Source organism: Asterias rubens, chromosome 5 (genome assembly GCF_902459465.1).
Source record: "Asterias rubens chromosome 5, eAstRub1.3, whole genome shotgun sequence".
NCBI lineage: Eukaryota > Metazoa > Echinodermata > Asteroidea > Forcipulatida > Asteriidae > Asterias > Asterias rubens.
The window spans coordinates 8,701,385-8,713,584 of record NC_047066.1 but is presented as its reverse complement, the minus strand read 5'-3'; the positions used below and the strand labels follow the sequence as shown (position 1 = coordinate 8,713,584).

General features: G+C 38.2%; 1 protein-coding gene across 1 annotated transcript; it reads right to left on the bottom strand.

Annotated features, from left to right (window-relative positions):
* Positions 1-5,399: 5,399 nt before the first annotated feature.
* Positions 5,400-10,906, bottom strand: LOC117289938 (cell wall adhesin EAP1-like). Its single transcript, XM_033771141.1, has 5 exons — positions 9,489-10,906; positions 8,457-8,497; positions 7,590-7,856; positions 7,015-7,281; positions 5,400-5,779 (listed from the first exon to the last, which is right to left on the bottom strand). Exons 1-5 carry the CDS (start codon positions 10,052-10,054, stop codon positions 5,547-5,549), a joined length of 1,374 nt encoding a protein of 457 aa, XP_033627032.1. The 5' UTR covers positions 10,055-10,906; the 3' UTR covers positions 5,400-5,546.
* Between the last annotated feature and the right edge of the window lie 1,294 nt (positions 10,907-12,200).

Here is a 12,200-nt window from a genome sequence, read left to right as displayed (position 1 = left end):
TGCATGCTGTGCACCGATGTTGCCAGTCAAGATGTGCATCTCAAGTCAATGGTGACGTCAATTACTTCAATATCATAAGTCATAACACTTGTCAATAAAATATCCTGCATTTTAAGAAACATGTGTAAACATTACATGAACAATAGGTCAATGCAGTTTCAAATTAAAATACAATTTACATATCTTTGAATGATTTTAGAGATCAAGGCTCAATCTTCTAGAGAAACCTAGTTGAAGCTGTATCTATAATTGATTTACAGAGATATCCAAATCATAGGAACGCATGTATGACGTCGTTGGTCCAATAAACCTTTTTAAATACGTTGCTAATTACAACAAATGCTTATTTGGCTCCCCATACTTCGGCCAGTCTCTATAGTTAATAAGCACCAGCTCGATGCCTCTGTAACTTCACATCCAATTCAGCCCAACTGTTGAGTTTGAACACATAACAAAAGTCTATTTCCGTGCTCTGCAATGGTCGGCGATTTCACAAAGTCCGTAGAAGAAATACGAACACAAACCGAATAAATTAGTCCTGTCACGGGCTGTATAAGCTTCCTGATGTAACGATGATGGCAACATGGTTAAACATTTAACTTTTAACAACACTGTGTGGTGAAGTGCAGTAAAGGTGCGCCGGACGCAATTTTTTTCTGTACATCAAAATTGCCTCAGTCGTAGTGCTTTTCAATGGGGATTTTTTTTTCCTTTGAATCGATTAAAAGAAAAAAATACAGAAAAAAATATTGCAACCCGGACTATAATAACTTAGACGATACAATACATTGCCACATTCCATTGAGCTTGATACACAAGGTCGTACATTTAATGCCTTGATCTTCACGTGAACTGTTTACACAACTTTTTCATAGTCTACGGCTCCGCTTTTGAGCTCCACTCTAAACCAACTCAATTATTATATCATGGAGTATAATGATTAGGGGAAAATGCAGGCCTTTCAGGGTTTATTTTCGACTTGATGATCTCCTGGTATACGGGTGCAATCAACTTTGCCACTGTCTTAGGCCGTGTCCGAAACGGCGACTTCGGCTACAGCTACGGCTAGATCGCGCGCGTCTGCCTATTCTTCAACACTGGTAGACGCGCTGATCTAGACGTAGCTGTAGCCGAAGTCGTCGTTTCGGACACGGCCTTAGTGCTTTTCAATTGGGAACTCTTTTTCCGAATTTATTAAAAAAACATCAGGCAAATTTTTGAGGATTGCAATGCTAATGTGCATAACAAGAAATGTCCTCCTGCCTTGAGCTCCCCCCTCTAAACCAACTCAATATTATATCATGAAGTAATAACCGGGAAAAAACGTAGGTTTTTCAGTGTTCACTTTCGACTTGGTGATCGTATGGTATACGGGAAGCAATTTGTGTTCCGTACATCAAAATTGCCACTGTCGTTGTGCTTTTAATGGGAGTTGTTTTGTTCTTCTTTTGTAAATCGATTCGAAAAAAACATCAGGCAAATTGTTGAGGATGGCATTTATAATGTGCAGGGAACAATTTGCCTCCGGTTCTGGCTTTGAGCTACCCCCACCCCCCTAAACCGACACAATTACCATGGAGTACAAACCATGAAAAAAAGACAAAAATGTAAGCTTTCAATGTTTACTTTCGGCTTGGATATCTCATGGTATAGGCATATACGTGGCGCACTTTTTGTTCTGTACATCAACATTGCCAGAGTCTTAGTGCTTTTCAGTTGGGGATTTTGTTTTCTTTCTGAATCGATTCAAAAAATCGAATCCTTAAAAAAAACCAGCGGGAACATTTTTGAGGACGGCAATTTTGATGTACAGAACACAAAATTGCACCCCAAACTATAATAACTTTAACGATACAATACATCACCATACTAATCGATTGCCTAGATCTTTAATTTAACTGTACTGGGAAATTGTCACCGTCGTAAAGTGCTTTTCAATGGGGAACTTGGTTTCTTCTATACCGATTAGAAAAAGAAATATCAAGATTTATTTTTACAAAAAAGAAAAGAAAATTGCCTAAAGTTCCGGTTTCAGCTCCCCCCCTCTTTAAACCTACTCAGTTAATAAATCATGGAATAAGAACCAGGGGAAAACGTAGGTTTTTCAGTGTTCACTTTCGACTTGGTGATCTTGTGGCATACGGGGTGCAATTTTTGTTCAGGAATATTTTCGAGGATGGCAATTTGAAATGTGCAGACAAGGAAATTGCCTCCGATTCCTGCTTTGAGGTCCCCCTCTAAACCAACTCACTGACTTAATCAATCATGGAGTAAAATGTAGGTATTTTAGTGTTCACTTTCCCCCTGAGTGATCTCAAACTATAATACAGGGTTTGTGTCATGCAGTGGCAGTGATTTCGAAAACACCGAAAGGTCATGTCAACAAGGAAGTTTGAATATAATAATAATATGGAAACTTGTATAACGCCGGTATCTGCCGCATCAAGCGGCGCTCATGGCACTGCTCAAAAAAATATAAAAAATAAAAAACAAGCAATGAAAGTAGCATAACAAAATAAGAAAAATAAACATAGCAAAATGCTTCTGTATGTAGATGAGTTTTTAAACTGTTCTTGAATATGTTAAGTGAGTTGGAAAGTTTCACAGTTTCAGGTAGGGAGCTCCAAAGTTTCAAAATTTGTTGTTTTTTCCTGAAGGAGTTTGTGTTTTGTAGATCGTAAGCCGAGATGTCCTGGGGTGTATATCTGCACAAGATCACTTAAATATAAATCGTCCACTCATAAGATACATAGAACAAACCTAAACAATCCACTCGTGACCTTGCAAAGAAAAATACTTTAATTTAACACGAGGTGTCTTCTACTTTATGGGTTTGAGCTTGCTCTATTGTTAATTAATATTAAGTCATTCTATCACAGCATGCTACGGAAGCTCGTTAGTGCCGTCGCTATTTCGTTTTGTTTTTTAATTACCCTTAAGCCACATGATGTGTGCGAATATTTATCTTAACAGCACTGGACACGATTTGTCATAGACCAGTCTTTTCACTTGTTGGTGTATCTCAACATATGCACAAAATAACAAACCTGTGAAAATTTGAACTCAATATGTGGTCGTTATTTTGAGCAATTACCAATAGTATTCAATGCCTTTAAAGACGCGCATCAAATAATGTCAAATCTATAATATACATTCAAAAGAATTAGTAAACTTGTATTAGTAAATAGTGTTTCACTTTTCTTTTTTTCTTATTTATGTGGCTGTCTTGTGCGTACAAATTGCAAAAATTTTGTACACTTTCAACAGATCTTTTGACACCAGGAATCAAAATTCCCAAGAAATACAACCACACAGAAATCACTAACTAATTGTAAACCCTCCTCCACACAATGTTCGTTTAAAGACACTGGACACTATTGGTAATTAACAAAGGCCAGTCATCTCTCTTGGTGTATCTCAACATGCACAAAATAACAAACCTGTGAGAATTAATTTGAACTCAATTGGTCGTCGAAGTTGCGAGATGATAATGGAAGAAAAAACACTCTTGTCACACGAAGTTGGGTGCTTTCAGATGCTTGATTTCGAGACCTCATGAGTGCGGTCTCGATATCAATATTTAGATTTACTGAGAAATGACTTCTTTCTTATAAACTACGTCACTTCATCAGAGGGAGCCGTTTCTCACAATGTTTACACTATCAACAGCTCTCTCCATTGCTCGTTACCAAGTAAGTTTGTATGCCAACAATTATGTCCAGTGCCTTTAACTTTCTGCTTAGCTCTGAAATCCGTCACAGGGCACTAATTTAAAGCGCATTGATACTCTATTGTAAAAAGTGTTATATAAGACCTAGTTAAGTATCATTAAATAGCTATTTCTCGTGAGTTTTCCGGTAAGTAAGTGTAAAAATGTTAACCAAAAGTAACTGAGAAGTTCTCGCCAACCTTTTTTTTTTTAAGTAGGACTTGACTTTTTCTACTTTTTTCAGATTATACCAAACGTCACTAGGCAAAGTTTGGCATTGTTAGCTTTTAAAGGATTTGGGTACTTTCAAGTTGTAACACAAAACACAATGTCCACAGATTTACACAAAACTTACAAAGTTTGAAGATAATTATAGTAGAAAGCTAACCTTAAAATATTACTTGCTGATGTGCTGTAGTTTTTGAGAAATGAGTAAAACAATGTCATGAAAATACGTTTTTACAATGCTAAAATAATTTTCGTCTCATGATCACTGAGACGAAAATTATTTGCATGACATTGTTTTACTCATTTCTCAAAAACTACAGCACCTCAGCCACCAATATTTTCAGGGAAGCTTTCTTCTATCATTCTTTTCAAACTGTGTAAGTTTAAAATAAATCTGTGGACATTGTGATTTTTGTCCAACAAAAGTATCCAGACCCTTTAAAGCACCTTCTGTGTGCAATCCAAACAAAGATAGATGCAACTTGATATTGCAATGCCCATTTGTAACCCCAATACAACATTATGACTGTACTTGTATTAAATTAATATGTACATGCAAGTTACGCAATATGCAAATAGTTTTCTATATAAGAAAATACAATGTTCTTCACATAAAGATACAACAGAAAATAATTATAGAAAATATACACTTCATTTTTTTTTATATGTCAATTTGACAAATAAAATGTATAATTTATTTAATTAGCTAAAATTGCTAATTTTCTGAGAAAATTATATATATTTTTTGAACAGATAATAATGAAACGTTCCTACCGAAAACAAACTGTGTATCAACCCAAAACCACAAATACATGTTAAATATTGCATAACAGAATGGAACTATACTATACCCCGCCTCCCACCATAAAAAAAAGAAGTCAAATCGCATACTGTTACCATATATCTAGTACTACTAAAAATATTAAAGGGGCACGTTGCCCTGGATTGGGTGATTTGGGGCTATAAAAAGCGTCTGTTATGAAACGAATTGAAGTTCTTATGGTTGTGCTTTCGTCAGATGCATAGAAGGCTTCAGCTAAAGTCTACAATAGGTTTTCTCAGTCAAATTCGGCAAATGAGCAATCAATTTAACTTTTATGCGTTCGAATTAAAGCTGTTTTGCCTCTCCAGTTGTTACTGCGTTTCATATTCAGAATTCGACCATTCAATTTCGTTTTGAGTCGAGTCAAATTCCTTTGTCACTCTGATGTCCTATTTAGCGTATCGTCATTCTTTTTCGTGACACACACGCCTCAAGAAGCGTCTGCGAATTTGAATGCTGTTTTGATGAATTGTTAAATTGAATTATTGTTGCTTGGTGGTTAAATTGGCTGCTCATTTGCCGAAATTGACCGAGAAAACCTATATTATTCGAGTGAGAAATTACCTCTTTCTCAAAAACTATAGGCTACTTCAGAGGGAGCCGTTTCTCACAATATGTTATTCTATCAACAGCTCTCCATTGCTCATTACCAAGTAAGTTGTTGCTAACATTAGTTTGAGTAATTGCCAGAAGTGTCCAGTGCCTTTAAGGATTAAGACAAAGGTATAATTAACTTTCTTTAGAAGTGATCTGTAGCATCCTCCTCGTTAGCAGTGCTGCGAAGTGCTAGCCAATTTTTACGTCTGGAATCACGTACAGGTCTAAGTCTTGCTGCACGGTTCTTTTAGTCGGCAGCTTCGGTGGTTTGCGATCGCTTCCCGCGGCGGGCTGGCTGGGCACCCGTGGGGATGGTCTCTTCTTATGTGCTACGGACCGTGGAACACCTCCTTGTTGCTGTTGGTTGACTTCGATATTGCTATAGACGCTGGTATTTGAAGCTGGTAGCTGCGAGTCAGGGGCTAAAAGGAGAAAGTTTGCATTTTAGGCCAGATAAAATCTTAGCGTCCTCCCTTTATGAAAAAGGGAAGAAGGGTTTTTTGTTTTGTTGTTAAGGCTGCCCGACACATATTTGCTGAGATCTTTAAAATCTATCATTTATTATTCGTAAACAAAAACAAAAAATTCGGGGTGAAAAAGTATTTTTAAAAAATCATAAAAAAAAATTAAAAATGAGGCGGCCTATGAAATGGAAGCGGGCTGGGCCAAACATGTTTTAATTTGTATTTGGCCTGAAGAGAAACACGCACAAAATGGTTGTGGCTTGGCTGTATACTTGGAACTAGTGATACAGAAACTGGTAGCCGTCAACCAGGGGCTAAAGTGAGAAAGTTTTAAATTTTAAAAGGAACATGCACAATGGTTGTGGCTTGACTCTCTGCTTGGAACCAGTGACACAGAAACTGGTAGCCGTTAACCAGGGGCTAAAAGGAGAAAGGTTTTAAATTTTAAGAGGAACATGCACAAAATGGTTTTGACTTTACTCTCTACGGAACCAGGAATACAGAAACTGGTAGCCGCAAATCAGGGGCTAAAAGTTTTCATTTTAAGAGGAACATACACAATGGAGATCTGCTCACACACTGCCCTAAGAAATGACAACAGATGGACAACAGGACTACTGGATTGGCAACCAAGGACAGGGAAAAGTAAAAGAGGTAGACAAAGAAGATGGAGAGATGACAGCAGGGTTTATGCAGGAGCAACTTGGACAAGAACTGCAAGAAATTCAAATGAATGGCGTCGACATGAGGAGGGCTAGATCTTACACTGGATAAACACAGCCTAAATGATGGGAATAAGGATGATTGTGATGATGATGATGATGATGATCATGATCATGACACAATGGGTGTGGCTTGATTGTTCTTCTTTTCTCCTAACTGTATTTGGGTTCGATCGATTAGGTTTCCTTGTTCGACCCCGCGGTGCTCACTCTGGTGAGCCCCTGACAAGAGCTAATCGAACGATCACTCACCTTCTCGTGGTGACGTCATGTACCTGGGGCAACCCCAAGTGACCCACTTCACAAGCAGGGCACTTCGGGCTGACCCGGGTGAGCCCATGGAATGACGTCAAAGCTATTCGAACGTACCGGGGGCAGACCGGGGTCGACCCAGGGAAGCTAATCGAACGCACCCATAAATAGGGGCGGCTTGGGCCTTAATTTTGTAAGAAAGATGAGCAGAGAGCTTACCTGAAGTTTGCATCTCGACATCAGATGGATCTTTGTGGTCGCTTCCCCCGGGAGGCTGGTTCGACACCCCTGGGGTTGGTCCCTTCTTGTGGGGTACGTACCGTTGAACACCTCTCGGGTTCTGCTGGTTAACTTCGATATTACTATAGACGTGTATGTCATCGTCTTGTGCAGCAGTTTTGAGATCAATCGGATTTACCTCGGCGTATTCGGAGTCCTCTCCACTTTGAACCAGTGGTGTTGAAGCAGGTGACCGCGAGCCAGGGGCTAAAAGGAGAAAACAATTATATAGGCCAAATAAAACAAAATGTTTAACGTCCGCCCATCTTGAAAAAAAAATGGAAGAAGGAGGTTTTTACTTTTTTGTATAGGCAACAACGGCTTTGCTATTTTTTCGAAATGTTTTTTTTTTTGGTGAGATCGTTTACCCTTATATTTGTAAACATAACAAAAAATCGGGGTAAACAATATTTCAAAAGTCATTTAAAAAACTTTAAAGAAGGCGGCCTCTGAAATGGAAGTGGGCGGGGCGCTAAATATGGTTTTATTTTTTGTTTTATGGGCAAATGTCTTACCTTGCTTTTGCATCTCGACATCAGATGGATCTGTGTGATCGCTTCCCCCGGGAGGCTGGTTCGACACCCCTGGGGTTGGTCCCTTCTTGTGGGGTACGTACCGTTGAACACCTCTCGGGTTCTGCTGGTTAACTTCGATATTACTATAGACGTGTATGTCATCGTCTTGTGCAGCAGTTTTGAGATCAATCGGATTTACCTCGGCGTATTCGGAGTCCTCTCCACTTTGAACCAGTGGTGTTGAAGCAGGTGACCGCGAGCCAGGGGCTAAAAGGAGAAAACAATTATATAGGCCAAATAAAACAAAATGTTTAACGTCCTCCCATTTTGAAAAAAAAATGGAAGAAGAAGGTTTTTACTTTTTTTTATAGCCACAAACGGCTTTGCTATTTTTTCGAATTTTTTTCGAAGCAGGTGACCGCAAGCCAGGGGCTAAGAGGAGAACAAATTTAGTTAGGCCCAAAAAACGTTTAACGTCCTCCCATTGTGAACAAAAACGTCCTCCCATTATGAAAAAAGGAAGAATGTTTTTGTTTATTTATAGGCACAGACGGCTTTGGTTTTTTTTAAATGTTTTCTTTTGCTGAGATCGTTTATCCTTTTTGTTTGTAACTGAAAAAGGGTCATTAAAAAACTTTAAAGCCATTGGACCCTTTCGGTACAGAAAAAAAAGTTCACAGATTTACAAATAATTTACAGGGTTTACAGAAGGTAATGGTGAAAGACTTCCCTTGAAATATTAGTCCATGAAATGCTTTACTTTTTGAGAAAACGGTAAAACAATATAAAGAAGGCAGCCTCTAAAATGGAAGCGGGCGGGGACGCTAAACATGGTTTTAATTTTTGTTTTATGGGCAAATGTCTTACCTGTCTTTTGCATCTCGACATCAGATGGACTCCTCGATCTTCTACAAGAAAAGAAAAAAACAAGTATTATAATTTTTGAGTGTTTGTTCCTTTCTTAAAGCATGAATCTGTTTAAATTATTACAACTGCAAATTATCACGATTGCAATGGCTGTAAACTTCGGAGACCCATAGAGGTATAGAAATACCTAACCCTTGTTTTATCCAATGGACACTACGTTAAAAACACTTTCAAAAGAGGACATTTGGGTACATGAACTGGTAACGCAAACTGCACTAGTAGCATTTAAGGCACTGTAGGCCTACACTATTTTGGTAATTACTCAAAATAATTGTCAGCATAAAAAGTTACTTGGTTACGAGCTATGGAGAGATGTTGGTAGTATAGTTATAGAACACTGTGAGAAACGGTCTTTATGTTTTAGAGAGAGGTAATTTCTCACTCAATAATTATCAGACTTTAGACACGAAGCCTTTTGTCAGGAATCTGTGCAACTAATTTATATAGGGTGTTTTTCGTCCTTGTTCGCTTGCAACTTTGATGACCAATTGAGTTCAAATGTTCACAGATTTGTTATTATGCATGATGTTGAGATACACCAAGTGAGAATACTATGATTGGCAGTTACCAAATTTCAATGTGTTAAGTACCTTTAATTTGCCATCTCGGTGCGTTTTCTCTAAAACCTTTTCCGGTTGTGACTGAAAACAACTGAAATCTATACAAGGTCTAACAATCTGATTGTCAGGTCAAATGTAACAACAGATACACAACAACATCTTACCAAGTAAAACACATGTGATTACCTTTTTTCACAAAAACAAAAGGTCGTGGGTGCGAATCCCACCCGAGTAAAATGCCCGGTGTGGTTTTGTTTTCACATAGCCCGGAAAAGTTCTGAGTACACATCAGTGTATGAAAAAAAAACAAATAACATTTATCCCGGATGCAACTTTAACATTTTATTAAAGTAACATCTTCCATGGACATTTTTGATATAAATTTAATGGCAATGCCTTAACGCTAACTTACGATCTGGTCATCCACGACGGCAGAGTTCCCCTGTGCCAAAGAAGTACCATTGCGATAATCACGATGAGAAACATTAGTGCTAAAATGACTCCTAGAATGATGGTCGCCAAAGCTGGTGGTGTGGAGGTTGTTGCCAAAGTCACGGGTGTTGTCACCTTTGGGGTCACAGATGCTGTCTCATGAGTCACGGATGTAGTTTCATGATTAGTCACGGAATCCGATGTTGTCTCAAGTTGAGTATTGGGTGTTGTCTCATGAGTGGTCACATAACCAGTTGTCGCATCGTCTGTTGTCGCAGGAACCGTTGTCGCATCATGTGTTGTTTGACTCGCTGTCGCCACTTCTGTTGTCACAGGATCCGTTGTCGTCCCCTGTGTAGTAGTAGCAGGGTCTGTTGTCGCCCCCTGTGTAGTGGCAGAGTCCGTTGTCACCCACTGTGTAGTAGCAGAATCCGTTGTCGTCCCCTGTGTAGTGGCAGCTGATGCAACATGCCAGCTTGTCCATGATCCCCCTGTCAAGATGGCGAAGAAAACGAAGTACAGGGTTGTGGGTATCGTCTGCCCCATGATGGTACCAAAACTTGTTTCCGTGTTCGTGTGCAGTGAAACTGACTTATATAAGTGATCAAAGTTGTTGTCGCCGTTGTTGAACTGCACGGTTCAACAAGTTGTGACAAACTTCCTGGTGTGATCCAGTGGGCCTTTTCACCTCATTGCAGTTTAATTTGCAAAACACATAAATAGCGTGTTTTGGGACGACAGCCTGCGACTGTGAGTTATACCTCGTAAAGTTATATAGTGAGTCCAAAGCGATATTTAACAAAAATTGTGTGTGTCCATCAGCAAAGAACGTAATCTTACCCCTGTGCACGATAGTTTCAAAGTCAACCAACGTTTTCTGCTCATACAAAATTGAGCAAAAGACTATAACGGCAAATTACCTGAATGACGTCACACCTGAAGCAGACAAACTAACAAAAATTGTGATTTTGAGCACCTAAATTTCCGATTTCTGCAAATGAAAAATACGAAAGGAAATCGGTTGTCCATCAGTTCCGAATTCGTATACACACGCTTATCTCAAAAGAGATCTTAACGTATAGCAATAATGTGTACGTTATTGAAACCGATAGTCTTCTGGACTTCTTTTTTATAATGATCAATGGAAAATACATGCATGCATCATAACACATAGAAATCAAAGGAAAACGTTGTTCCAATGCCAACTGCAGACCGGCCACGAGACATATACATAATGGCGGTGCTGATGACCTAAGAAGTACAATACAGCAGTTCCCGCAATCCCGAATCATTAGAGCACTGCAACAACACGGAAGTAGCAAAGTTACCATCCACGTTTCCACTTCTGAGCTTGGTCTAGTAACTTGTTTAACTTCTACTTCTTTTAAGAAGGTTAAAACATTTTGTACAAGTCTTAATCCCTCCTACGTGGTGGCATGCGGATCACCACAATAGGCCCTACATATTGTATTGTTATTCAAATAAGTTAAAAGGGACATCCCCGTATATTCAAGAGTTTTTTTCTTCGTGTGGACAACGAAAATGGCCTTGATTTATTTATAGTATCTCGTCATGCATTAGAGCCACTGGACACCTTTGGTTATTGTCAAAGACCAGTCTTCTCACTTGGTGTATCTCAAGATAATGCACAAAATAACACACCCACTAAAAATTTGAGCTCAATTGGTCAATTGGCCGTCAAAGTTAAGAGAGTGGAAGAAAAAAACACCCTTGTCACACGAAGTTGTGTGCTTTCAGATGCTTGATTTCGAGACCTCAAAATCTAATTTTGAGGTCTCGAAATCAAATTCAAATATTCTAGTGGAAAATTACTTCTTTCTCGAAAACTACGTTACTTGGGAGGAAGCCGTTTCTCACAATGTCTTACTATCAACAGCTCTCCAAGATTTTGAGAAAGAAGTTATTGCTCACTAAAATATTTGAATTCGATTTCGAGACCTCATAATTAGATTCCGAGGTCTCAAAATATTGAGATTTATTTTAAACTTACACAGTTTGAAAAGAATGATAGAAGAAAGTTTCCCTGAAAATATTGGTGGCTGAGGTGCTGTAGTTTTTGAGAAATGAGTAAAACAATGTCATGAAAATACGTTTTTACAATGCTAAAATAATTTTCGTCTCATGATCACTGAGACGAAAATTATTTGCATGACATTGTTTTACTCATTTCTCAAAAACTACAGCACCTCAGCCACCAATATTTTCAGGGAAGCTTTCTTCTATCATTCTTTTCAAACTGTGTAAGTTTAAAATAAATCTGTGGACATTGTGATTTTTGTCCAACAAAAGTATCCAGACCCTTTAAAGCACCTTCTGTGTGCAATCAAAACAAAGATAGATGCAACTTGATATTGCAATGCCCATTTGTAACCCCAATTCAACATTATGACTGTACTTGTATTAAATTAATATGTACATGCAAGTTACGCAATATGCAAATAGTTTTCTATAAGAAAATACAATGTTCTTTACATAAAGATACAACAGAAAATAATTATAGAAAATATACACTTCATTTTTTTTTTATATGTCAATTTGACAAATAAAATGTATAATTTATTTAATTAGCTAAAATTGCTAATTTTCTGAGAAAATTATATATATTTTTTGAACAGATAATAATGAAACGTTCCTACCGAAAACAAACTTTGTATCAACCCAAAACCACAAA

Coding starts and splice junctions, on each gene's coding strand:
- LOC117289938 (XM_033771141.1), bottom strand. CDS start 10,054: ATGGGGCAGACGATACCCACAACCCTGTACTTCGTTTTCTTCGCCATC. Junction 8,498..9,488: donor CCGTCGTGGATGACCAGATC/GTAAGTTAGCGT, acceptor CTTTTCTTGTAG/AAGATCGAGGAGTCCATCTG. Junction 7,282..7,589: donor TGTCGAGATGCAAAAGCAAG/GTAAGACATTTG, acceptor TTCTCCTTTTAG/CCCCTGGCTCGCGGTCACCT.